The sequence below is a fragment of the Dama dama genome, chromosome 12 (genome assembly GCF_033118175.1).
Source record: "Dama dama isolate Ldn47 chromosome 12, ASM3311817v1, whole genome shotgun sequence".
NCBI lineage: Eukaryota > Metazoa > Chordata > Mammalia > Artiodactyla > Cervidae > Dama > Dama dama.
In genome coordinates, this window is record NC_083692.1 from 15523370 (window position 1) to 15550580 (window position 27211).

General features: G+C 46.3%; 1 protein-coding gene across 1 annotated transcript; it reads right to left on the bottom strand.

The window, feature by feature from the left end:
- Nucleotides 1-271: 271 nt before the first annotated feature.
- On the bottom strand, nucleotides 272-15035 carry CIPC (CLOCK interacting pacemaker). The gene is made up of 4 exons (XM_061156552.1): nucleotides 14838-15035; nucleotides 9355-9542; nucleotides 5454-5623; nucleotides 272-2653 (listed from the first exon to the last, which is right to left on the bottom strand). The coding sequence occupies exons 2-4, from the start codon at nucleotides 9488-9490 to the stop codon at nucleotides 1760-1762; spliced, it is 1200 nt and encodes a 399-aa protein (XP_061012535.1). The 5' UTR covers nucleotides 9491-9542; nucleotides 14838-15035; the 3' UTR covers nucleotides 272-1759.
- Between the last annotated feature and the right edge of the window lie 12176 nt (nucleotides 15036-27211).

The following is a 27211-nucleotide window of genomic DNA, read 5'->3' on the forward strand; positions in this document are numbered from 1 at the left end:
CTCATGCCTGGTGCCCAGGCTGTTCTGAATGCACCTGTTTCTATGGCTTTGTTGCCAAACATATTCTGCCAAAAAGGAAGCGTCCTAGCATGGTGTGCAGAGCGGAGCTGCGGTAGCACCACACAGATTGAGGGGAGGCAAAGGAAGCGGGCCAAGAGAAAAAATATTAAAAGCAGCTGAGCCTCCTTAAAGACCTATTTGCCCTGATTTCTTAAACTCTTTCAGAAAGCACATGGCAGGTAATAATTCTGCATTGATTAGGAGAGTCTAAGAGAGTTTACTGGGTTGTTTATTTCTAAACTGCGTTTGAAAACAATATGCAGGCAATTCGAAGCCTTCTAATTTTAAAACTATGTTAAGAGTTACGACTAGCATTAGCTTCTAGCCTTGGAAGAACTTCAAGACCATTTTCCTTGCAGAAAAAATGAAGTTGGTCATTCTTAAGGTTTTCAAGAGAATGGAATTTTTTAAATGGGAGAATAAGAAGTTGGCAACTTTACAACCTAGAAATCTGGTTTATGATGAAGCCGAAAAACTGTGTATCACCTGCAAGTTCTCACAATACTCTCTATTTCTAGGTGGACTTCACAGAACCCATTATACCTTTGGCTTTGCTGCCAAAATCCAATGCATAAAACAAACATGGAAGACTGCTCCACATCACTGTGGCATCAGACGAATGAAAACTCTGGATGTGGAAAGAAAACGGATAACAAGAATGTTTTCCAAGTTTTTGTAGACTTGTATGTCATAACCTTGCAAAGATTTTAATTCAAAGTTTATCAAGCTTAATAATATTTTCTTTCTTCTTTTGTAAAAACAAGAGGGAAAAAAAGTGGTAGCAAAGGGCAGACTTGGATTACACAATTGGAAACCATGAAGCTGTCCTTAAGATTTTCACATATAAAACAGGTTGCATTGTTTCAAAAAAGAGAGGGAAAAAAAGGCATAAATTACTAGAATCTTCCAGCTCCTAACCAAGAGATGCTAGCCATTTCTCCTTTCTTCAGACTCTATGAGTCAAAAAAGCAGTTCATCAACTGTAGCTCCAGATGGTCCTAAATCCATTCTATACTTTACAAATCTGAAGTATTTCACCTACCAATTTAAGAGAAATCTGGCTTGTGATTAAAGTCTAAGAGTTAACAGTGCTACTCTTTCCCTTTGACTTTCAAGTTTAAAAAAACAAAGCTTTAAGTGATTAAGTGCTTGCATCCGAAGAGCAATCTGTGCCAAAGCATTTCAGGTTCCTGCCAAAGGGCACAGGGCCTTGTGGAACGCAAGCGCCCTCCTCTTGTACCTTCGTCTGTCACTGAGACCTTCACGGGAAGACCCATGAAGGGCTCCTGTGTCACCTGCTCCCTGGCTTGACAGGCGTCGCTCTGAGTGCTAGCCGGCATCACTGCACCCTCGATCATGGCTGGTGAGTGGGGTGGCGGGAGGTGACAGCTAGAAGGGCCCGGCACAATCACCTCTCACACTTTGCCCCAGGAGCCATCAAACTGCCTGCAGGCTGAGGAAGAGGGACTCAAGGACACCCAAACCTGAGGTCCTCGCTGGAACAGAGACGAAGGTAAACTGTGCATAGACCACAGGTTCAGACAGCAGCCGGGTCCTGGCATGTGGCTTCGTAAGTGAACCAATGAACAGTCTGAGTTTAAAAGGAAAAGATCTTACGTAAGCTTTGGGAAACAGGAGTAGGTAACAGTAAGAGAGTTAAAAAGAAGCACTCAAGTAACAGGAAAATATGCCTTCGATCTTATATGTCTGGCTGCTCAGAGAATGCTTCCAGGTCACTGCTGGTATGACCTGACCCTGACGTTAAAGATGCCTGCAGCCTGGCCCAGGCCTGAGGAGCCCTGCTCTTAGTGGCCTCTATGAACAGCCGGGTCTGCTCCTTGAGCTGGTCAAGTTCCACCTGAGTTGCCTGGTTCTGACGAATCAACTCCTTGGTTTTCAAAGTGATCTCCAGCAAACCGGATTTGTGCAGGACTACCAGGGTATTTTGAAAGCGCCTGTGCTTGCTCTGCCGCTGCTCTGGGAAGCTATCTGGGCTGCGGCAGAAGTGCTCGGCAGCCCACAGAGCGGAGCTGTAACTGGCTGCCGGCGGGGACAGCGGGGAGCTGCTCTCCACCCCGTGCAGGGTACTGTCGGACGCACAGACGGGGCTGGCGGGGGAGGCAAAGGTCAGGCTGGGAGCTTTAGCCACGTGGCTGCTGGACACCGGCTGGAGAGTCTGTGGACTGCCACCCGCCACCAGGGAGGGCACGCCCTGCAGAGCCGAGTCCTCGGCAAGCTTGGCGCTGGGGGGCGCCGGGGTTGGGGGCCGGGGTGGGCCAGCACCAGTCTTGGTTGGCTCGCGAGCAGACAGGCCGGGCCCCAGTCTCTCAGTACAGACCTTCTTCTGCATGCCACCTTCTCCTCGTTCTTCTGGGCTGCGGGAAAGGCCCCTTTTGCCGGGGTGAGGGGCTATTTTGGTGTAAGAATTGAGAATGGGCAAGTAGTTCCTGGAGTCTGACTTTTTCTCACCGGCGTGACACGGGCTGACAGGAGACGGGACCGGCGGATGAAGGAATAAGAGCTGTGGCTGGGCCGAGATCACTTCAAAGGAGGGCTGGACAGTCCACGACTGGAGCTGGGAGGAGCTGCTGCCCTGAGGACAAAGAGAAAGAGTGGCAAACTGCTCGTTACCCACAGCTGTCCACGGGGCACAGCAAATACTCAGACATAAGGACGGAGATTTCCACACACGGGGTAGCCCTTCTTGACAAGACTGGAGATGAGAGTGGCTTCAATATTCACTTGGGTCTGATACCACAGATTTTCTCTCTCAAGGGAAAACTGGAGGGAATGGCTATCTTTATTCAAGTGCTGCCACTCAAGAAAAAGAAAAGCGTAGGTAGGTGGAGTAATGACACAGTCAAGGTCACAACTGAGGCAATAAAAGTACGGATGGTACAATTTGCTGTCATAAATTAAAACGTGCTTATCTCAATACCATAAATGTGACTTTACACCAAAGTAAAGTCTTCCTTTAGTTACTTGTGGCATCTCTTTTACATGAAAACAACTTTTGATTAAAAAGTTACATTTTTTTAAAAAAAGTTACCTAGTGTCAGGAGTCCACAGGTCTGCTTTTATGGCAATGACCCCCAACAACCACAAAGCTCTGCAAGGCAGTAGCAGCCACCAAGTGCGGGTGCTTCCACACTGTGTGTGATTTCACATGGTTGTTGCAGTGTTCTCCTGTCTTTAGGCCTGGTTGGAAGCACAGCTCTCCTCACTGAAATGAGGAGATTTGAGAATAAAGTCATGAGTACCTGAAGCCAGGCACAAAGAGCCCTGACAGAGGCTCTCCCCCTTGGTGGAGTCACGTGACTTATCTGCAGAAAGTGATGGGCCCTGCTCCCACGTGGGTACCTGATTTGCACATATTTCAGCTCCATAGATACCTGGTTAAGAACTCTTAGCCAAGTTCAACTACAGTTCATCTCCTGTGCAAAGGGTGGGATGACCTGGAAGCCCATTTTGGAGCCCTCTTGGTGTTCAAATATACTCTGAGAGATGCTGCAATAACAAGCAAGCAATGCTGGGCCTAGCAACCACACTCCCCAGCAGAGGAGATACAGAATCAGGAGTCTTTCAAAGACGAGATCAGCCCAGGGCAGCTCAGCCCAAAGCAAAACTTCAGGCTGTCCCCCTGGTCAATCACACCACAGCGACTGACCTCCAAGGCACAGAGACCCAGAAAATACCTAATTCATTGCTCTCCCAAGATTACTCTTTCTAATGCTGCTGTTATGCCCACTGACTTAGTCTGTTTGTCCTAATTATTAGATTTGTACAAGGTTACCACTCTTGTTGAAATCATCTAAGGGAATACCAGAGAATATTTTAGACTTGCACAGGATCTCAGAATCATTTCACAAAAAGCCTCATGTTAAAGATGAGGAAATTGAAGTCCATGGTGATGAAATAATTTGTGTGTAAGAAGACATAGTCTGGTGGCAGAACTGGAATCAGACTCACCAGAGAAAAATACCTAAAACCAAGCAGCAATCATTAAGACATTATATAATAAGCAAAGATTTTTAAAATTTGGAATGTGCTGGAATTCTAGCACATGTGAAAACACAAAACTCCTAGACTGCTCCATCAGGTCAGTCTGCCCCCAAGCCTCCTGTCTCCTGATCAAGCCTTCCCAGGGGGTCTTTATCCTGAAGACGACGGCTCTGCAGGGCCCGCCTCCTCACCAGCAACTGCAGGCTGTTCTCCGCCCTCCGGCACTGCCACAACACCCACAACAAAAATCACAGATGCCTAAGAAAGAGTGACAAGGCCGCCGGAGAGGAAGGCGGAGAGGAAGGCAGAGAGGAAAGAGCAGGAGACAGGAGTCCTGAGGAGCACCGGTGGAGCCTGAACAACCCCATTTGGGCTCCATTTAATGTCTTTATTCTCAAATCTCCTCGTTTCAGGGAGAGCTGTGCTTCCAGCTGAGACGTGATTTATCAAGCAGATATCTTCAAATTCTTAGATCCAAACTCACCAGGTTGCCTTGCTGAAAATCAGTTTGAGTTGCTCAGCAGTAACTAGGTAACAGTTAAGACATTAGGGTTTCCTGTCAGGCTACAGCCACGTTCTTCCACCTAAGGTGGGAAGGTCACCTACACACAGTCAGACTGCAAACTTCACTGGCTTCAAACAGCCTCATCAACAGAACCACAAGAGGACTAGTCTGTTTCAGAGCAAAGCAGGATAAGGTTACATGTTCTCTAACTAAGTTCATAGGATTGAATTCTCTGACTCAAACACTGGGGCTAAGCTTAAGACTTTTTATCTAAATCTTTTCTTTCATATCTAGACAATAACCACATAATTTGCATAGTTATGCGATAAAACCTATAACAAAGTACTATTCAATTCTATGGCAATGCTATGTGGAGTCTGCTGCTAAAGTCATACCTATACCAAAGAGTTGCTTTTTCGCTCATGACATAGCTCTGGCTGATTACTAAGAAAATGCTCAGAATATAACATAAGAAATAGGGAAATTGCTTCTACTTCTCAAAGTCCCCAGGGAAATTCAAATTTTAAAAAAAGAGCCTCTTGTTTCAACCCTAAACTCTGTCATATCTTAGATGTACTATGGAAGTTAGGACATTTCTGCTTGGTTCCTTTAAACATGACTAAGGTATTCCAGACACCTTTGGACAAACTAGGGATGCAGTCTTAATGTCTGGAAAATGAGAATACATGTCCTGACTCCTGTATTCCTTTTTTCAAACCAAGTCAGTAGCTGAAAGGCCACACCCTCTTCCCAGGAGAGCGGCATGTGTTGGTGTGGTTTCTGGTGGTCTGCTTCTCACATCCCTCCTTGGTGGAGAGAAACTCAGTGCACAGGAAGCTCAGAAACTCGAGTGTGCAAAGCGTGACGAGCGCGCGGTCCTCCTCACCTGTTTGACCAGCACGTTCTTCATGACCACCATGGGGGACAGAGTCGGGAAGGCTCCACTCGCAGGCTTGGAACTTGGCCTTGGCCTGTCCTCTCGGCTCCAGCCTAAGGCGCTCAGCATGTCCTCGGACTCCATCTGCTCGGCCGAGCTCAGGCATTCTGAGCTCCCATCTGCTGGGCAGAGAAATGGTCAGTTCACTTGGGCTCTTAACCAGTCCTCCTGGGGAGCCACAAACTCCCTGAAATCGAATGGAACATTTGTGACCGTGCTTTTGAGAATTCTTCTGAGGAGCATGTCTACCTTTCATGGGATTCTCAATGGGATGCATAATTATCCCTCCCACCCCAAGAGATTAATAATCGCTGCACTGGGACAGCAGACTTCCGTTCTGACTCTCTTATAGACAAAAGCCAGCATCAATTAGGGTTCATGTGAAAGTAATCATCACCAGTCTACAGAAGTGGGTAAAGGCTTCAATGTTAGCTCATTACTTTTAAGAATCTGTGGTTGAAAAGGGAGAGGAGTGTGCATGGGACCTGAGACAAGATGAAGATCTTTAGAGGCTCTAGGCACCACATGATGTAATAACAACAAAAACAAGTAACAATAAAACCCCAAGACTCACCACCTTGCTGAAATTAAAATACACGCCTCCTAAGTTTCCTAATTGTAAAAGTCTGGATAAGTTCATCAAGTTGAGGCTTATGATGTCTTTGTCTTCCTCCTCCACCCAGTTAAGCACCTCCTTTGTTAGTGTCCTAAATGCATGCTGAGTGTGCCTACTGGGGATCCTGTACAACTGGTGATGGAAAGATCCTCTCCACGGCCAAGAAAAGAAGGTTGCTCTACGTGACATCCATAAAGAACGGACTTAATTAGTTCCTTGCTGGAGTAAACCAAGAGACTGCCAGTAAGGAGGCTTGGAATACCCTAAATGCTCGTCAAAAATCTCAGTGTCATCTGGATGAGGCAAGACTGGAATGTGACTATAATTTAGAAGAGTGCAACTGTTAACACTTGCCTTTAATCAGATTCTCCAGAGATGCTTTTCAGAAATTATGGGTCTTGGGGTCTTCCCCTCAATCTAGGAATTAATTTATCTGGTGTCCAGGCACATGTATTTTCACAAAGCACCACAAGTAATCCAGATGTGCACCTTTAGTTAAGAACTATTGGGCCATAAACAAAGAACTTCAGAAGAAAAGTACGTACCTAGTATGTGTATCTTGTTTTCTATGCAAATGCTATTCTGCATGAAAAGGAAACCAGGGCTCCTTGGAGAAATGGCTGATGTCTTTGGCAGGGAAGGTGCAAAACAAGCCTAGACATGTTACTGTCCCAGAAAGCAAGGAAGCACTCAAACAAAAATGCGAGACACGTCAAAGACACAGGTGCCATCTAGAAGGGACCACCACTGACCCAACGTGGGACAATCTGGTATCAAAAAGAATACTGATAATGGGTTGACAAAGGAAATCAGAAAAGACGTCTGTGAATCTACAGTGATGCTCAAAAAAGAGGGCAGAGAAATGTTTCTTTATAAAAGATCATCAGCTAATAAAATGTAAACAAATGATATAGAATTAGATCACCATTTTTCACACCACAAAAATAGTAACTGGTTCAGGCAAGCATCGTCAATGGATGCGAAAACCAGTGGTCAAGAGGCTGTTGGAAAACAGGAGAGTCACACAATCTCAAAGTATCATCCCATAAACTGCTTATTAATTACAAAGAGAAAGGGGTACTTTCATAATAAAGAAATAGGGTCTACAATTACTCCCTTAATCAGAGCATCACCAAGAAGACAAACCTAGGAGTCACCTCATGTGTTGCAATGAGAAGGATATAACACCAAAAATTTAGTTTTCTATTTAAAAAATGTTTATTCTGTTTTTAATACTGGGGAAGCTACCAGAGAAGTCCAGTGTGAAACATTCTACAAAACAACAGGTCTAACTCATTTAAAGATGTCGATTTCACAAAGAAAAAAAAGAAAGGAAAGAAAAGGGAAGACAAGGGAACTGTTCTAGACTAAGATCAAAAAGACAGGACAATGAAATGAAATGCACAACCTTCAACTGAGTTCTACATCCAAAACAAGCAAATATACAAAAAAAGACTAACAGTTATAAAAGACACTATTGGGACAATGGGAAAAATCTAAATATGGACTGGAGCTAATTAGTGACTGCCAATTGCATCACATCCCAAGGTAACTGAAAGGACAACTCCAGCAGTGACGACACCACTGGTACCCGGCCCAGAGTGGCTGGAGGCCGTCACTGGGACCACCTTCTGGGCATACAAGTCTGAGTGTTTTTAATACTGCCTTGTGTCTGAACAGCACAGAACTTCTTAAGGCACTTCTGCATAGAGAATAGGAAACTTTCAGAAAACTACCCAGACTGTGCAACATGCTATAAAACAGCTGGCCTGATGGAGCTCAAGTTGTTAGAGGAAGTACCAAAATGGCCACAGTATTGAGAATAACAGGGGGTGGGGTTATGGTTAATGTTTATTTTCTTCTTTGCATGTACCTAAACTTCGGAGCTTCTTCAATGAGCATTTATTACCTTCATGATATTAAAAAAAAAAAACCCAAATATGATATTAAGACAGAGAGAAAAAAAAAAAAGACATAGGCCTGCAGGTTCCCAAACCTGTCTGATCACAGGCATCACCAGAGACACTTGTCAAAATATGAAACCCACATTCCAGGCCCTCCCCCCAGACCCTCGATGTCATAATCTCCAGGAGAGGGGTCTGGTGTTTTTTAACAAATGCCTCAGAAGAGCCTTATGATGTGGGGAGCTTGGGAAACAACATGAAAAGATTGAGAAGAAAAACCCAAAGAGCTATATACGCTGGCCCTAACTTTCCTTAACTGTCCTTATTCTAATCCCTGACCTGGTGCTCTGTTCCTCTTGGAGCAACAATCTATTGATAACCTGGCTTCCCCTGCAGCTTTACCTACAGAGAGAAAATTTACCAATCTAAGGATGACAGAGTTCAGGTTTCCTAAGAGCTGCATTTCTCACTATAAATTCATAAATCGACAAGATGGACTGATTAGTCTCTGTGGGCTGGAAAACAGAAATCTTCCTCCAGGAGAGGGCTCCACTCTCTCAGGATGCTGGCCCAGGCCGAATCCCCTGGCATCACCCCTCTGCATCCCCTGGGCCAAAAACGTTGCCACTCAAGCTGTATTTAAGCCACTACTCTCTGACCTGGAGATAAAAAAAGACTCAGCACAAAATTAAAAGATTTACTGGGCATGCAGTTAGTTCTTTCAGAAAATCTAGTAAGGAAAACTGTCCTGCTTTCTCGTCTCTAATAGGTACTCAGGTTTGGAATGGGGCCAGGAGACTCACAGACCAAACACAAAAAGCAAACACTGGCAGGGATGGGCTGTCAGGAGGAAACGTTTTTAAACACAGCAAAATATTTTCTTAGAAAGAAGGTATCTTAACAAATTATATACTACCTGTTTTAATTTGTTATATGTGGTGACAACATACAGTTTTTTTTCCAATGTGATTACTGGAATGCAATGTAACTGCAATATAACTATTCTTGTGAGAAAGGAGGAAAGACAACAGAATTATGAGTATTTTATATCTTTTCTCCCATAACCACTTGCCACAGTGGAAAATGTGTAAGATTTGAAGTTGAGTCTCTGAGCTGAAAAAAGACGTCAAACCGTTCCTTCGGAACTAACCCCACTGTGTCTCTAATGAATACCCTGCCATGTGGCAAAAGAACTACCGTTTTAAGAGACCAGAAAGCCATTCATTTCTCCTGTGGGTGAAATCTTCCCATCCTTATCACACAAGTGAGTTTTATGGAGGACGTTTTTCAGGCAAATCATTCACTACAGTGTAGAAACGATAATTTTAACCTGAAAATCCAGAGTCCTTATCTGACTCAGCAGCTGCCAGGCCGAGCTGACGAGACGCCTTTTTCATCTCCGAGCCCTTGCTTGGTTTGGCTGACAGCCTTCGAGAGCCCTCTCTGGACGGGTTCTTCCTCTCCATGTTTTACTGGGCTGCGAGGGGACTCATCAGTACTCTTTTCATCTGGACTGCCCTGTGAAAAAAACAGCAGTTACGTAAGTCACTGCCTGGAGAGCTGGGACAGGTGAGCCTGCGCTGAGTAAAGTCCAGGCAAAGGACACGGGCCTCTCCGGGCACTTTCTCAGAGGTCTCAGCTGACAAAGGCAACACGTTTGCTCAGCAGGAGAATGGTTTCCACCCAAAGGCGGGCTCACTGTCCTCTCCCTGCCCTCTAAATCCATTACAAATGCAAAGCACACAGATCATTCAGTGGAAGCTTTGTAAACTGCTAACAAAGGCACATTTGATTAGCTCTCTGGAATGCTCCCTGAGGGAGAAGGAGAGGAGAGGGGATGCCCACCTCGGACCAGGCCTGCTTCCCAGGATACATCCGCAGGCCTGAGACTTCCTGCCACCTCCCCAAGTGTAGTTTCTCAAATTAACCTTTCAGTTCTTTAGAGGAGGTAGTGAACAGAGAAAAATACAACTCCTTATATATGCATGCCACATTCTGGCTTAGAAAGTGCATCTATGCACACGGAAGACCAGATAGACCAGCAATTTGATCCACAAATGCCCATAACATTATTGATGTTAAGATTCTCTCATTTGAGCCTCACAACATCCTTCTCAGTTGTTATCCCATTTTACAGAGGAGGAAGTTGAGGCTCAGATAAGTTATAGTCAGTCATTTAAAAATATTTCCCGAGTGCCTGCTGTGAACTAGGCATGATGCTAAGAATGGGGGGTACAGAGTGAATCAAATAGACCTGGTTCCCCTCTTCCTGGAGAGACGCCTAGATTTGATCCAGAGACGCACAGCTAGTTCAAAGCAGATCCAGAACTAGGTTAACAGTGCAAAGTGTGAGACCAATGAGCCTATCAAGATATTTTAACAGGGCCCACTGAACAGCCAGGGCTTCCCTGGCTCAGATGCTAAAGAATCTGCCTCCAATGCAGGAGACCTGGGTTTGATCCCCAGGTCGAGAAGATCCCCTGGAGAAAGGCATGGCAACCCACTCCAGTATTCTTGCCTGGAGAATTCCATGGACAGAGGAGCCTGGCGGGCTACAGTCCATGGGGTCACAAAGAGTCAGACATGACTGAGCAACTAACACTTTCACTTTCTTTTCTGAACAGCCAAGGGACGGCAGCTGGAAAGGTGGCACAGTAAGAACACAAGGATACTGCAGGGATAAAGAGAACAGCGGACCAACAGGGAAAACGACAATAACAACGCAACTGAGTAAGTGCTCCAGTCTGAACGTCTGTGTCCCCCCAAAATTCATATATGGAGTCTTAATCCCCCAAGATGGTGGTATTAGAAGGTGGGGCTTAGGTCACGAGGGCTTCACGTCATGGGATGAGTGCCTTAGGCTTCAGAAAGGTCCCCAGCCCCTTGCACCAGAGTCAGTGAGAAGTCTGTGACCCAAAAGAGGGCTGTCCCTGGACCATGCTGGAACCCTAAGCTTGGACTTTCAGTTTCCAGAACTGGGAGAAATAAATTTCTGTGGTTTATAAGCTACCCGCTCTGTGGTATTTTGTCATGACAGCCCAAATGGACCAAGGTAGTAGGTTTAAGCAACACCTGGTGGCCTTCTTACTCACGATTCATTTTTGACTCCATCCGTTTGTCCTTCTGAGAAGAGAGAAACATGGGCCCCCTGTCAGACAGCCGTGTATCTGAAAACACCCTGAAAATGCCAAGTGTGAACATTTCTGCTAATACAGGATCTAGTGAAGAACAACAACCACTCCAGAAGCAGAGGGGGGATTGGAAATAAAGTTAAATAGAAGCCAAGGATGCTTACAGGCATCCTTGAACAGCTCTCTTGCTCTTTTGCATAAGACAGAAGTGGACTAACGGGAATGCACACTGATCAGAATGAGGCTGAGTTAAACACAATTCCCCGTGAAAATGAGCCTGTGCCATATCTAACTCATCCAAGGCGAGTGCTTCCCCACTCAGTCCACATCACGCTGAGCACTCCTTGGTCGAGCACATTTAGTACCATGTGCATGAAAGGCACATTTCTCATTAAAAAAAAAATGATAGCACTAAGTCATGTCCAACTCTTGTGATCCCATGGACTGTAGCCCACCAGGCTCCTCTGTCCGTGGGATTCTCCAGGCAAGAACACTGGTGTGGGTTGCCATTTCCTGCTCCAGGGAACTTCCCGACCCAGGAATCGAATCCAGGTCTCCCTCACTGCAGGCCCTGTCACAGCTCTCATGGCACTATCCAAAAGCACGTCTCTCCACCGGACAGCGAGGAAGTCTGCCAGCACGGACAAGTCAGCTTAAAAAGCAAAAGAAAATGCAAAACCGTTCTCTAATTAAATCTGTAGCTTTTTGTATGAAACCCAACAAATGTACACAGTTTCATTCTCCTGAAATACTGCTGTCTGAAACTGAACAGAGGGCTTCTTAAAAAATGGCAGCAGCTCTCCCTGGTGGAGGGGCCATCAGACTAAATTCAAGCCTGACCCTGCTACTGATTTAGATTGGGAAGGTAGCTCATGGCAGTTGCAACTAATTCAGAACTTGACGAAGTTTCATATTATCTTTTGAAATGGATTATTTTACAGGCACTTGAGATAAAGCACCCCAACTTCTTCCACAATCTTTGCAACAAGACAAGGAACAAGGTCTTGCTACTGTTATTAAGCTGCAGTCAATGGAGCTACAGAAAATACACAGGAATTTATCCTGCTTGTCTGAGAATTTTCAGGACAATACTGACTGTGGGGTCAAAATGCTAAAATGCTGACATTAAAAGGAAAACAGATGTAAAAATTTTAGATTCTTGACAATTGGAAATAGAGACTGCATAATCTACTTCAGAATAATCAAAGTGACTGCTTTGGATGTGGAAGTGCTAAAAATATGAAAGCCTCTGTCCTAAGTAAAATTCTCTTTCAGCAGTCTTAGTGTCCCGGAGAAAGTCAAGTGGGAATGAGAACAAAGGGCTACATGCCATCTGACCTTTCCTCTCTGAGACAGGCGCTTCCCTCCCAGGAGTGGCGCTGAAGATGTCAGTTAGCCAGTGAACAACAGACCCGTTCATACACAGCATAGACGAGGCCCTCGATGAGAGACAGACAGAGCGATGGCATTTACCACTGGTGCACTCAAACCAAGGGCTAGGACAATGGCAAAGTCTGAAAACGTCAAGATTGTGTTCCTGGTCGGTATCATTTTACAATAAAGTCAGATGCTCATAAGCTGACCAGGGGTTGAAGATGGGTTACCAAGATCATACCCACTGTACCATCTCTGATTCCTGGCACAGACTGAAAACCACAACTGTCTTACACACATCTCAGATCCTCATGAGCCTAACTCTGCATTAGGAGGACTCCGAGCTAAGTTTGAATTGACCTGAGAAAGGTCTCTTATAAGTGCACATGTAACACATGGTCCAAAAGGTTCCCGGAGAGAACAGTATACACTAAAACTCACAATGGAAAGTTAACCAATACATCTAGAGGTTTACATCAATAGGTGTAAAGTAAAAAATTCTAACAAGTGTGGCAGAGCACTTGGTTCTTCTATTTATGCACTTCTTACATTAGAGTCTAATGATCTGTTCATCTCTTCAACCTCAAGGGTTGACTTTTCATCTCTGCAACCTCAGCCCCTAACAATTAATGTGTGAGGTATACTCACAGAATAATAAATTCCAACAAACTTGTCCTCAGGACAGTCCTAACAGTTTAGCTGCCACCAAAACACCTGAATGGCTTGAAGGTCAGGAATCTGCATTTCCTGGTCACCTCAAACACCACGGTCACCTCAAGATTTAATGTCTAGGTCTGGTTTCCTGCAGGAAACAGGCATTTCATCCACGCCTCATTTTAAGCTACTCCTCATTCTGGCTTTAAATCCAGCAGCCAAACCAAAGGTTGGTCTAATCCACAATCTCTATGGAGATTTAGGCTTCTCATAAAAAGGAGGCCCAAGGTATACAAGGGAAGGATCTGAAAAGCTGCTTGCAGATTCCTCTGTAATAGACAACTTGGCAACTTTCCCGAGAGCTCAAGTTCCCTTTAAAATGTGTCACGTGTATAGCAGGCATGCACAGACAGAGGTGTGAGGTGAAAGCCCAAGCAGAGGTTTAAGTACAATAAAGATACATGGCCAGAGAAAATTAAGACCTTACCACCCAAAAAGCCATGAATAATCCTAGTTGGAATTATAAATGCATTACTAGGTTTTCTCTGAAGTCATTTTCTCTTGGTCTGCATTTTCAGAGATACCAGTCTGGGGGAATGTCTGTGGATTTTAACAAAGGAGGGGGAAAAAAAACAACAAAACCAACCATCTACCTACATCTCTAATACTCCTCTTCCCTTTCACAACCATTTGCACGCTTCAATTTGGCTGTAAATTCTGGTCAAAGACCCTGAACCCGATTCCATACAAATGTTCTCTGTCTGGAACCAGGTATGGCTTACTCATTTTCCTCTTTCAATGATTAGATGAGACTACAGAACTTCCTCAAACCCCCCTGCCTGGAGAAGAGTTCGCAGCTAACAGTGCCCACCTCCCCCCACCCCCGTTCGCACCAGCCCACGATACATCTGTGCCAGACAGCAGGAGCGCCCTCCAGGCACCCACCAGCCTGCAGGCTCAGCAGGGCAGAACTGGGCAGACCCTCGGACTGTGCTGTGACTGGCATGCCACCAGCCTGCCAGGGCAAACGCCCAAGCCATGCAGTACTGCCAGGACTTGGGCAATCACAGGGAGCCTGGCTGCGGCCCGGTGCCCTGGGGCCTGGATGGATCAGAGGTCCCCTCAACCCACCCGCTGTCAACCACTCAATCCATACTTGGCACTGGCCACCTTCTCGGCCATCTCCCCGCCCCCTGGCACCACGCCTGGCACAAGCTGGTCACCCGGGGGGCAAAAGTACCAGCAAAGTGGGTGACAGCGAGTCTCTGGAAAAAGACAGCATACCTGTGCCCCGGGTCCAGAACTGGGAGCTACCCACCCCGCGCCCCCACCCCACAACCCCAAACGAGGAGGGGCGGGGGGGGGCGGTCCCAGGACCCTCACAGGGTTACCAGCGCTACTTGGTCCCCACACACAAACCCCTCCTCACCCGTGACCTCCTCTCCCACGCGGTCCTGACCCTCGCAGCAAAACCAACTGACCAAATGGGGCAGGGAGCATCACCCCCTGCTCCCACCATCTGGCCCTCGGCACCCCGAAAGTGCCCGCTCTCCGTCTTGCCTGTTCCCTCCTCCTCTCCCTTGCGCCCGCTTCCTCTCCGCCGGCTCCTCGCCCAAACCCTTTTCCCCTGCCCCCGCAACCCTCCGTCGCTCACCTAGGACTGGGGTCGCAGCTCCACAGGCGGACGACCCGTGGGTACGGCGGCGCATGCGCGAGCCCGGCCCTGCGGCTCCATGACAACCTCGTCGTCGTCGTCGTCGCGTCTCAAGCGATCCCCCCTTCTCGGCCGCCCGCCCATTTCTCCTCCCCCCTCCCCCCAGCCTCCGCGACGGCTTTCGCCAGTCACGTGACGCAGCTCGGATGACCCGGCACCACCGAGACTGCTCGCTGTTCTCCTAGAAGGGCCCTTGGAGGCGCCCGCTCCTCCCGTCTCAGCCGGAAGACGACGCTGGCACGTCGTCCTCAGAGGGGCGGGGGTGGGGGAGGGGCGTCCCTTCAGAGGTCGGCGCTCTCTCCGCGGAAGGCGGGCTTCTCTATGGTTAGTAGTTCCTTAGGCCAAGCCGCCATTTTGTACGGGGACCTTGGGGTATAGGAGCTTGTGGTATAGGAGCTGCTGTGGAGCGGGTGGAGGACGCGGTTCTGAGGCGGGGTCTGGAGAAGCCGGGGCCGGTCGGCTTCTAGCAGACGAGGCCGGAAGCGTGATTTTTCTGAGGGCGTGGGTGAAAGTCAGCCTGGGGAGACGGCTCTCTCGGTTTGTACCCCGAGACGCCGTCGGCGTTGGGGACCGGGACGGGCCATTGGCCGACTTGCGCGCGAGCCCGAGCGGAAGCAGCCGGGCAGGTTCGCTGGGTCTCGGCCCGAAGGGGGCTTGCCCGGACCGCCCCCCGACCGCCCCCAGCGCTGCTCATCTTGCCGAGCCTGTCGCGGCGGTCGGTTTGCCTTCCTTACTTCCAGACAGTGCTTCACGTGGCAGGGACGCAATCAGTATTTTTTTGATGGGTGATTTCATGTCATTTGATGTATGATTCATTGTGCGACTGACCGAGATGTTGAGTTTAAAATGGATCCTGTTTCTCGGGCCAGTTCTTGAAGTGTCACCACTAACAACGTGTTATCAGCTAAACAAAAAAAAAGGGGGGGGGGGGGTTGCGATCAGTTGAAGTTCCGATGCATTGAATCAGTGGTTACCTCCTAAATTAGAAAAAGTTATTTTACAGCTGGAAAAGGGGACACGGATGAATTTAAAGATTGCGACCGGTAGAGGCAAGTTGTGGAGCTGCCCTGTCCAGTAGGGTAGCCACTAATCACGAGGGAGTACTGAAACTGATTAAATGAAATGAAAAAGTGGGGGGTTTTTTCATTCAGGCTGTGCACATTTCAAGTCCTCAGTAACCACGTGTAGCTAATGGTTACTTGGTTGGACAGCGCAGATTGTGCAGCGCGTTGATTGCCAGCATCGAGGAATGGATCTAGATGATAGGCGGGGGAAATTCGCCCTCTGTTGGTATAATTCAAGCCTTGCAGAGTCATAGGTAATCCCATTAGTCCTCCAGACACAGATAATGCTAATGCATTACCAGCCGTGAATGTATTTATTAGCATAAGCTATACCAACAAATAATTGAGTGCCTGCAGCCTATATGGCTTTTGTTTAGGGGATGGAAGGACTGTTAACAATTATCAAGTAATGAAGAGCCAGGCAGCTTTGCATGTATTCTCTTAGGTGTGTGTGTATGAGATTTCTGTCACTGAGTTGTGTCTGACTTTGTGACCCCATGGACTGTAGCTGTCAGACTCCTTTGTTCATGGGATTGTCCAGGCAAGAATACTGGAGTGGGTAGCCATTTCCTTCTCCAGGGGATCTTCCCCACCCAGGGATTGAACCCTGGTCTTGTGCATTGCAGGCAGATTCTTTGCCATCTAAGACACCAGGGAAGGCCATTCTCTTACTGATGCCTGTCCAAGTTAATGAGGTCACTTTATTAATGTTTCCATTTTTTAGATGGAGGCACAGAAGTTTATGTCCATGATGACAGAGCTACTAAGCCCTGGATCTAAACAATTAGTCCATACTGCCTCTTTTGGAGGCAGAATAAAACAGTGTCTGCCCTCAAATACCTTAGAATCTGATACGGGAAATATAAGTTGTATGAGAGAGAATATGATAAAGGCCAGTGGATTCTGAACAAAATCTAATAAAGTCAAAAGAAAAATAACCTGCTTGTCTTCTGTTGTTGACAGAGGAAGAGACCAGGAGGTAAAGCTTTAAGGAAAAGTAGGATATCCAGTCATGGAAGTGGGTGAGAGCAGAGTGCATACCAGCCAAAAGAAAAAAAGTGAAATAAGCAAAGGCATGAAGATTATTTTAATCTTCCACAAGTGCAAATAAGTCATACTTCCCTGGTTTCACCTATCTAATGACCAGGTCATGCTGTATCAGTCATTTGAACTTCAAAAACAGATTTGGTAGTGGAACCAAATGAATCAGACTAATTTACTGATAGGCATAATTTTAATTGAGCCACTGTATGGTTCTATTGTGTATAATTAGATACATAGAATAACCAATTCATGAAAATGGATAATGAATCTTATACAGCCTAACCAATGTAAATTTTTTTCTTTGCTGATTCACCAGGGTTTGCAAATCAGCATCCTCTGATGATAGTTTCCTATCAAAGTGCCATGAGTTGTTTTAATCTTTGTCATCACACTAAGGGTTCTGTGACGGAGAGTGGTTTTCCAAGCACCATTTCTTCTTGCTGTGGAATCCTTTGCAATTTGAGTCCTCAATACCAGTCGTGGTTTAAGACTCATTTTGCCCCCACCACTGCCAGCAGGGGGAGACCTGCTCCTTTAAATGCTACACTTAGGGGTTTGCAAAAAGGCTTCTTTTCCCTTCTGCCCTCAGAGTGCCTGCCACACACTGGAGGTCGGAGACTGCACCTCTGCTCAGCCTTCTTCACTAAGTTCCTACCTGCCCTGACCATGTGAGGATTTGAGTTTTCAGTCCTACATAGGATGCCACAAAGAGTTACCTTTGTGCTGAGTTTTTTTGAAGATATTTTCAAGTATCCAATCTAGTATATAATTTGCAATATAAGTAATTCTTTAATACTTATTTTAACAAAGTTGAATTTAAAATTAAAGTTATTTTAAAATTAATTAAAATTGTATAATAGCAGTGAAAGTATTCAAAAGATCTAATTTCAAATCCCAGCTCCTATTGATAGCATTTTATAAAGGATGGGGTATTTCAACATCTTCCCTCACGTAAGACACAGGAAAGGAGATAGGCCATAATCTCACAAGTCAAAAACTGAATAACTTCTGCTTTATGAAAACTCATTGCTTTTCTTATTTTTCCAGTTTTTCTGAGGAGCAGTGAAAACATCACCACAAGGACTGGCATTAGTTCTTGAAGCAGCACTCGAGAACCATCTTTTTTTTCCCTTGAACCTCAGTTTGGCCATCTGTAACACGGTTATCCTCTATCCAGTTATCCTGAATCTGGCATTCAGCATTACTGCTGACCACTTCACAGTTTTTTAAGAGGATTTGATGGAATGGTGGTTATGTGTGTGCCCCCAGAGTCCCAGCACCATGGGTCAGTGAGAGTAGAGAAGGGGGATGTTCCGGCCTGTGTGTGGGGATAGGAACCAGCAGGTCCCGGACTAGCAGAAGCAGAGATGAGTGGTATTAGGATGCATATTCCATTTTTCCTCAGGAATCAAGTGCCTAAGCCACCAGCCAGGTTAGTTCTCAGCTCGTATTTTTAGGGCTATCTGGAAGAACAGAGACAATAAAAGGACATTTGGGTTATAGTCAGAGTGTCAATATACGAAGCACGGGTTTGATTTCAGGGACAATGGAAACCCCTCCCACCTAGCTCCGCATCTTGCCCAAACCTGAAATTCCTCAAGTATAAGTGCTCAACCTGCAGCTGCTCTAGAACCCAAGACAAATTCTCTCGTCATAACTGACACAGAGTGCTATTTCCAGACACTGTCCTAAGTGACTTGCCCAGATTTACTCCTTTAATCCTCCCACAGTCCTATGACATGGTTGTGGTATCATTCTTCTCGTTTTACACAGGAGGAGACTAAGGTCAAGAGGCCATATCACTTGCCAAGGTCACAGGTGGTAAGTGGTGGAGCAGGAATTGAATTCTAGAGTCCTTGCTTCTGGCTGCTCTGCTAGGCTGCGAGTTTGGTGGAAATGGTGCTACCACGCCCTTTCCTGCTGTGCCGAGCAGGAGACCAGTGGGGAGCGGAGCCGAAGGCACTAGGTCCAAGCACTTGTCTGGGAAATGATGCCAGGAGTGGAGACTGGGCACCGTAAAGGCAAAGTCTGCAGAAAACACCTCCAGCTGATCCTCTCTCTCTCTCACTCTGCACATGGCAGAGATATTTCTTGTGCATGACAGGGTATATGCTGATTTCAACCCACACATCTTTCCAAACCACTCAGCAGCTGCCTTTTGCTTGTTTTATCCCCTAACTAGAATCTTTCTGGTGGAAAGGTTTTTAAAGTGTCATCTCCCCCCTCACTGAAGATGAAGCCTATGATTTAAACTCACAACTTTTTCTCTAGATGACTCCGAAAGTTGTTCAGTTGTCCCTTCGTATAGACCGATTTGACTTAGAAGTTCTGCTTGGCCTTGTAGCTTCCCTTCTGGGCTTCCCTCCCTTCTGTAAACAGCTTTCCAATCACAACTGAGTTCCCCACCATGGGCTCACCAAAGACAAGAAATACAGGCCAGCACCGCAGAAAGCCAGAGAGAGCTGTGGAACCTGACACTCCAGCAATAGGAAGCTGGCTAGAGAGCCCAAGATAAGAGGCAGCCTCCATGTAGACATTAATTACTCTTGAAATTGAACACTTTCTGTGTCTTGTGGCTTGATCTAAACTGGTTTGCCTTGTAATTTCTTGGGTACCCATCTCCCCTGCTGGGTCTAAAATCTTTCAGGGCAGGGATTATACTGAATGTTTTTCTCCTACAAAACAAGTTCTTCATAGTAAGCATTCAACCAACTTGACATCAGGGAGACCCCAGGTTCCTGAAAAGTTGACCATGGGCTTACGTATCACTGACTGGACTTCAGAGAAGGAAGACACCGCCAACCAGGATGGTGAGGGGTTTCCAGGGCCCCTGGTACAAGGGTTGAATGGACACGCCCTTTTATTTTATTTTGTTGCTCCACTCTCTCCCACCTCCAGGCCTTTTGCACACGACTGTATGTGTCATGTTGAGAAGCTGGAGTGAAGGTAGCCGCCCACAGGTTTTGCTCCACACTTGTGATTCTGGCAAAGAAATTCCAGAACCTCTGTTGCTCGTGCTGCCTCACCTCACCCCATCCCCAGTCTTTGAAGGGTCTGTTGTGCGTTTGCTCAAAAATGCCCTTGAATCCTCCTCCCTCACTTTCGATTTGGCTCATGGCTGACTCTTATTTGGAATCCCATGAAGAACTGTGTAAAGCCTGGTAGTCACGGATTTTACAAATGCCATGACTTCCCTTTGCAGATGCAGAAATGCCGGAGAACTTCCCCACCAGTACTCCCCTTTTCAGTGCCAGATAGGCAGGGCTGGTGAAGGCTGAGGCCTTCACTCCACATGGGTGGGCCAGCTTGGCATCAGTCAGCATCTCAACAGGCTGGATAAATCAGGATGGCACAAGATGTTGGGTTCAAGCCTTGCCCAGTTGTTCATCAGAGCTACCTGGTTGATTTTATCTCCAACTGATTACCTGATCCCAGAGTTCAAGATCTTAAATCTCAAACAAGAGACTGAAAAGCAAGTAATTTCTTAAAAAGACTTAAACATTAATATCATATTTATGGGAACAGGGAGTGGACAGATATCCTTTTTTTTTTCAATTTGGGGGAGTGGTCCTTTTGAAATTCACATGAAAAGGATGAGTACTCTTAGACTCCCAAATCTGAAGTGGCATTTAAATTTAAGTCCTTTTCTTAATGTCAGAGACGCTTTCTGACATTCCTTAGGCATTCTGCAAAGCTTTATTGGATTTTTCAGTCTATTTTAAAGACTAGGATGTCTGTACCTACAGTGGAGTAAGGCAGCTCATTTGCCTAAAATGTCTGGGAAATCATTCCAAAGAAATTACTGAGAATATTCTTTTCTGATATAAAAGAGTATGGTTTATTCACCCAGAACTTAGGTTTCTTTGAGATGTTGAGTGTCCTTTTTAAGACTTAAAGGCTTCTTTTATCCAGTAAAATTTCATCGCAGCTGGAGTCATGGGACCCGCTGATCTGGAGCCCTTATTGAATTGACAGCCATCCACATGCAGAATTTCAGGGCTTTTGGTCCCCTGCTTTGTGGACAGGGATAACAGGATCACCCACAGGACTTACCCACAGGGTAAATCCAAGAAAATTCACTGGATGTCTTGTGCTAATAGTTTAACGAAATTCTCCCTCCAGCACTTTCTGACAGGGCCTGGGGATTTTCTCCAATGTTACATTTCAGGAGAGATGGTGTCATCCAGGTGTAGGTGTTCTTGGCCGTCCTTTACCTATTGTCTCCTCATGTCACATATAGCTGAGAGAGCAGACGACAGGTTCATCTGTATTACATGGGGAATTACCAAGTGGTTGCCTGGCAACTCATGCAGCACAATCAACATGGTCTCTGTGGTAGAATTTAGACTGGTTGACTTGCCTTTCGAGAATGTCTGTGTTTGCATATTTCTTTTGGCCTTCTGGAAAAAATAGGTCATGTATTCCTGGATTTGAGGCTATTAAAATGGACTTCTGTACTGCTTTACAGTACAGAAATTTAGTATTCATTTTATAGCAGCCCGTTATTGTCAGAAATGACAACGATCTGATTAAATCATTAATGCAGCAATTGCTTCAATTAAATTCAATTCAGTAAGCATCTTCCCTGTGCCAGCTACTATGCTAAATACTGTCAGGAGTTATAAGGATAAACAGGTATGATCCCTGTCTCAGGGAATGTGTGTTTAATCGATGTATATGAATCATTTGTTTATACATGTGAGATAGCTGAGATGGATATGTAAAAGGAAGGTATTGTTATTTGGAAGAGTTCCTTAGTGTTTGATCAAAGGATTTTTCCCTTTTATTTAGATTCATTCCTTTATAGCTTACAGCTGCAATCAGTTCAAAAAGCTGCAATCAGTTCGAAATCACTTTTAAGACAGAGCTCTTATTGGAATCTCAGTAATTAGCAGCTTTCAAACAGCTCTTTTGGAGTCTGACCCCACCATAGTTGGGAGGACGGTGCTGCCCTCTGCACTGCCGTCTTCCCTCTTCCCGTATGATTGCTACTGAGGCATTCACAGCGCACCCCCACCTCTAGTTTACATTCCCGTTATAAGAAGCCCCTTGCTTTTCTTTGTCTACAGTGCCATCAGCCTCCCTCCACTTAAGGAGGGACTTTGGCATGTTCCAGATCTTGCATTAAGGAGTCTTTGAGCTTGACCCCTTGAGCAAGGTCTTTCCCATTGGGTAGACCATGGCTAGACAGCCCCCAGGGTTTGACTAGCCCCTTTCCCTGGAGTTGATTCTCCTGGGGGATTGGTTTGGCATCTTTTCCTCCCCAGGAAGCTGCCAGGCGTGGAGTGAAAGATCTGTCGGTTGCAGCACTGGTGCCCAGCCCGGCGCACACTCACTGGCCGCCCCTTCTGAGTGGACTTGTATCCACAGAGGAAGGCTGTAGCTCCCTTGGGTAGCTGTACTCTGGCACCAGAAATGTCCCCCTGCCTCCATGTTTTGTGAACCCACTTGCGTCCCACATCCCAGGCAGGACCTGCAGCTTGCTCATCTCTGCTACCCAGTTCCCTCAGACACTTTGCCATTCATGAGAAATTACTCAGACCTAGACCTCCCGTCTTCACATAGAGCGCCTGACCTTTGCTTCCAGACCCAATGTCAGGCAGAAGGGGACGTCAGGAAGGGGACAGAGGGGAGAAGGGGACCAAATGTGACCCGGCCCTATAAAGATGTTTTCCTGATGCTTCCTCATCGCGTCCTCATGGCAGCTTTTGTAGCTCTTGACGGCCCATTCCCCAGATGAAGCTCAGACATGTGAATGCCCACTGCTCTAAGGAGTCCTAATGTATCCTCCTGTCTCCAAGCACCTTTTCACTTAGGATCAGACCAACCAACATTCACTGTGCACTGTGTACCTCCCGAGGGTCCAAGGACACATTCAAGACTAGGACACAGTCTCTACCCCTGAGAAGTTCACAGCTCAGTGTTGATAAGTGTGGTAATGAGGATGCCGAACATAGACAGAAGACCAGTGAACTCAGGAAGAGGGTGGGAGTCAGGAAAAGATACAGAGAGAGTCCAAGATCTGGAAGGTTGGCAGACAAGGGAGGCCTCTCAGTTTACCTTTAAAATGGGCCTGGAGCAGGGTCCCTTTTAATACCCTTTGATGCGGGCAAATCCTTGACTTCTCTATATCATCCACATTGCAGCTAGCCCACAGGTCCTCTCATTCCAACTTCAGTTGAAACAGCAAAAACCTTTGCCTCAGCTCCTGATCACTTAGAAACCTTTAGCAATCATATCTGCCGCTCTGCCCTAACACAGAAAAGAGTTACTTCTTTTCCTTCCGGCCCTGAACCCTAGGATTCCCCCTTCCTAGGGCCCTCTGGAGAAGGTGGAGGGGAGACAGGGCCATCAGCCAGTGGGAGAATTGCTCTTGGAAGAAGTCTGCTCTGTAAGCACATTTCACGGTGTCTTTACTAAAGATGGGATGTTCAAAGTTGAATGGCACATAGAGAAGAATAAAGTGCAGTGTTTCACAGCAGCGCATCACTAGATTTCACCAGCCTAGGGGTTGCCAGTGAGGTCACACTGACATCCAGACTCAATCTTACCAGCTCTGAGCCCCTCTTGAAGGTCTAGAAGTTCCTACTTTTCTGTCCTGTCAACTCTTCCTGCCATTCTCTTCCTGGAGGCCCCTGAGGTGTCTCCCAGAGGAGACAGGGTTAGATCCACTATGCTGTTCCATTGTGACCTCCTGATGGTCCTACTGATGGTCCCACTCTTCACAGCCCCTTGGAAAGGGTACCTAGGGACTTCCCTAATGGCCCAGGGGTTAAGAATCAGCCTGCCAATGCAAGGGACATGGGTTTAACTCCTGGTCTGGGAGGATTCCCCATGCCGTGGGCAATTGAGCCTGTTGCAGCCCTACTGAAGCCCGTGTACCCTAGAGCCTGTGCTTTGAAACAGTAGAAGCCACTGCAATAGGAAGCCCAAGCATCACAACTAGAGAGTAGCTTGCCACAACTAGAGCAAGCCTGCATGCAGCAAAAAAGAACCAGCGCAGCCAAAAATAAGATAAACAAGATAAATGAATAATTAATTGTTTAAAGAAGTGCACCTCATCAACGTGTGTATCTTTGGTAAAAACACTGTTCTTAGAGTGGTCACCCCTGTTGCCTGGGGATGCCATTCTCTCCTGGGGCCACTACACCACCAAGTTGCCAGAGTGGAGGGTGGGATGGATCTGTAGGGAACCAATGAGCTTCTCACTGATCGGTTGCCCTTTACAGCCCGTGTCCCCTAGCAGAAGCGATGGTATCTTTTAGTTGCTCAAAGTCTCACATGATGACTTGTCTCGCCATCTATCACCCTAACTCTCCTCACTGGGCCTGGAGACGAGTCTCTGAGGCAGGATGCAGGATGACAGCTCCATCAGTTCCTTCCCTTACTCTGACCTTCTTCCCTAAGGAAACAGCCAAACAAAACAATCCCCACAAAGCAAAAGGAGTAAAACTCAAAACCCTTCTACTTTAAGAAAAATAACAAAACTGTGCCGACTGATGCAAGCAGATACTAATACTTGGGGTGGAGGTGAAGTGGGGGAGTTGGTGGTGGTCTGTAAACTCCTTCCCAGAGTTAACAAAAGCCAGGCATACTGAGGGTTTCTTGTATAACTTGAAAATGAGATAAAGACTACCCACCCCGTTCTTAAAGGTCCCTCTTGTTTCCATGGGATGTAATGCATGAAAGCGTTATGGGCAACGCTATCTCATGGCCAATCGGTGAGGGTGTCATTTAAGAGAAATTAGCAGGACTTCCCTGGTGTTCCAGTGGCTAAGACTCTGAGCTCCCCTCACAGGGGGCCCAGGCTCAACCCCTGGTTGAGGAATTAGATCCCACATGTTGCAACTAAGAGTCTGAATGCCACAACTAAAGATCCTGCCTGCTGCAATGAAGAGAGAAGATTCCTGCATGCTGCAACTAAGACCCAGTGCAGCCAAATAATTTTTCTAAAGAGAAATTAGCAGTGGTGGCTGTCAAATGGGGTTCTTGCTCTATAAGAATTTTGATTGTAGACTGGAATCATGTATCTCTAAAACAACAACAACGAAAACAAAAACCAACCAAGACAGAGCCAAACTATTTAGATCCAGGTAATGCAAAAGACAAAGACAGAAGTGGAATTTCCCTGAAAGTAGACTTCATGGTATGGTAGAAAGCTCAGGGAGTGGCATTAAAGATATCCGTCAAATTCAGGCTTTGTCACAACCCGTGGTCTGCTCCCTGATTAAATCTCTTTACCTCTCTGAGCTGCTATTTTTCAGTTTTGAAAGCAAGCGAAGATAACGTCTGCCCTCCTTTCCAGGGTTGTGAGGAGAGGATAAGACATGTAAGTGAACGTGCTTTACAAGCTGTAAAGCGTTTGTTGTCCTCTAAAGGCAAGCTGGAGGAAGGAAATACAGCAGCCCTCACATCCATGTGACTTTCACGAGACTGCTGCGGTCTTTCCCGGGGTAGCTCTGTGTCCACACATCATGTGTCTTCAGCCCAGATGTGAGGTCTGGACCCAACAGAATCCATCTCGACACACTGCCTTGTCCTTGTTTTAAGGCCAAGTGGGAAACAGTCCATGTCTCCTCCACTGCTGAGGCCAGTCCTAGAACCAGAGGCAACGGGACTGACGTAGTGCATGTGTGTGCTCGCTGACATCAAGCATCCGCTCCCCTTCGCCGTCAGGAGCCACTTTCCATCGCGGAATCATTGCTGCACTTTCCCCAGTATCATTCTTCATGTCGAGAGCACTGGTGACTGACACAGCTTCTCTGAAGAGTATTTCACTAGTATCTTTGGGATTTGTTTTCCAAGGTAGGGACACTCTTCAGGTTTTGACGCTGGTACTTTCTTGATCTTGCCGGAAGGATGTGGCATAAGCAGGAAGTGAGTAACACCAGTACCAGGAAAAGCAGAACCCTGCTCTGCTACTTGCAGAACTGGAATTTTGGGGGCTGGGACCTGCCTGAGGTCTGGAATGCAAGTCAGCAGCTACTTTACACCTTCTTCAAATGGTGAAAGGAACTATAGAAACTGGCTGTTACGGTCTAAGTATAGTGTAAGTTCGAAACCCAAGTGTTGGGACTTCCCAGTGGTTAAGATTCTGCCTCCCAGTGCAGGGGGTGCGGGTTTGATCCCTGGCCAAGGATCCAAGATCCCGCATGCTTCACAGCCAAAAAACCAAAACGTAAGGGAAAAAAAAAAAAAAAAAAACAGGAGCAATGTGCTTAGTCGCTCAGTCTTGTCTGATTCTTTGTGACCCCATGGACTGTAGCCTGCCAGGCTCCTCTGTGCATGGGGATTCTCCAGGCAAGAATACTGGAGTGGATTGCCATGCCCTCCTCCAAGGGATCTTCCCAACCCAGTGATCAAACCCAGGTCTCCTGAATTGCAGGCGGCTTCTTTACTCTCTGAGCCACCAGGGAAGCCCTCAGAAGCAATAGCATAACAAAGTCAATAAAGACTTTTAAATGATCCACGTTAAAAAAAATAATAATAAAAAAAGAATCTTAACAAAAATATGTGTTCTGTTACTAAGGTTGCTTGTTTAAAAAATCCATCTTTCATCATTAGCTTTGGCCAACAAGGGTATCTGGGACCAGAAACACATAGGATGTCTATCAAATGGACACAAAATATCACTTCCACACAATATGCTCTTTCCAGAACTGAGAAGAAGCCTCAGTAAACATGAAATGGTCAATGGTATGCAACAAAGGGCTTCCCTGGTGGCTCAGACGGTAAAGAATCTGCCTGCAATGCAGGAGACCCAGGTTTGATCCCTGGGTTGGGAAGATCCCCTGGAGAAGGAAATAGCAACCCACTCCAGTATTCTTGCCTGGGAAATCCATGGACAGAGGAGCCTGCTGGGGTATAGTCCATGGTGTTGCAAAAAGTCGGACACGACTGAGCGACTCACAAACACACATGCAAAAGAGGCAAGTAAAGGCTGACATGGAACTTTGTCACTCTGTTCTTGGAAGAATAATATTGTGTGTCCAGTATTTAGTCAACATAATGATGTGTTACCACTGATTTCTCCTGGCTCGAGACATGAAATTATGAAGAGGTAGATTTCTGGATCTAAACAGAGAAAGAGATGCTGTCTGCCCTGGAGGAAGATTCCTCATGTGCATTAATGAGACAATAAAAAATACATAAGCAGCTCTTCTCTGTTATTCCAAATCTTCATTGATAAATCACTATACCTCACGT

Coding starts and splice junctions, on each gene's coding strand:
- CIPC (XM_061156552.1), bottom strand. CDS start 9,490: ATGGAGAGGAAGAACCCGTCCAGAGAGGGCTCTCGAAGGCTGTCAGCC. Junction 5,624..9,354: donor TAAGGACTCTGGATTTTCAG/GTTAAAATTATC, acceptor TCTGCCCAGCAG/ATGGGAGCTCAGAATGCCTG. Junction 2,654..5,453: donor AGAACGTGCTGGTCAAACAG/GTGAGGAGGACC, acceptor CTTTGTCCTCAG/GGCAGCAGCTCCTCCCAGCT.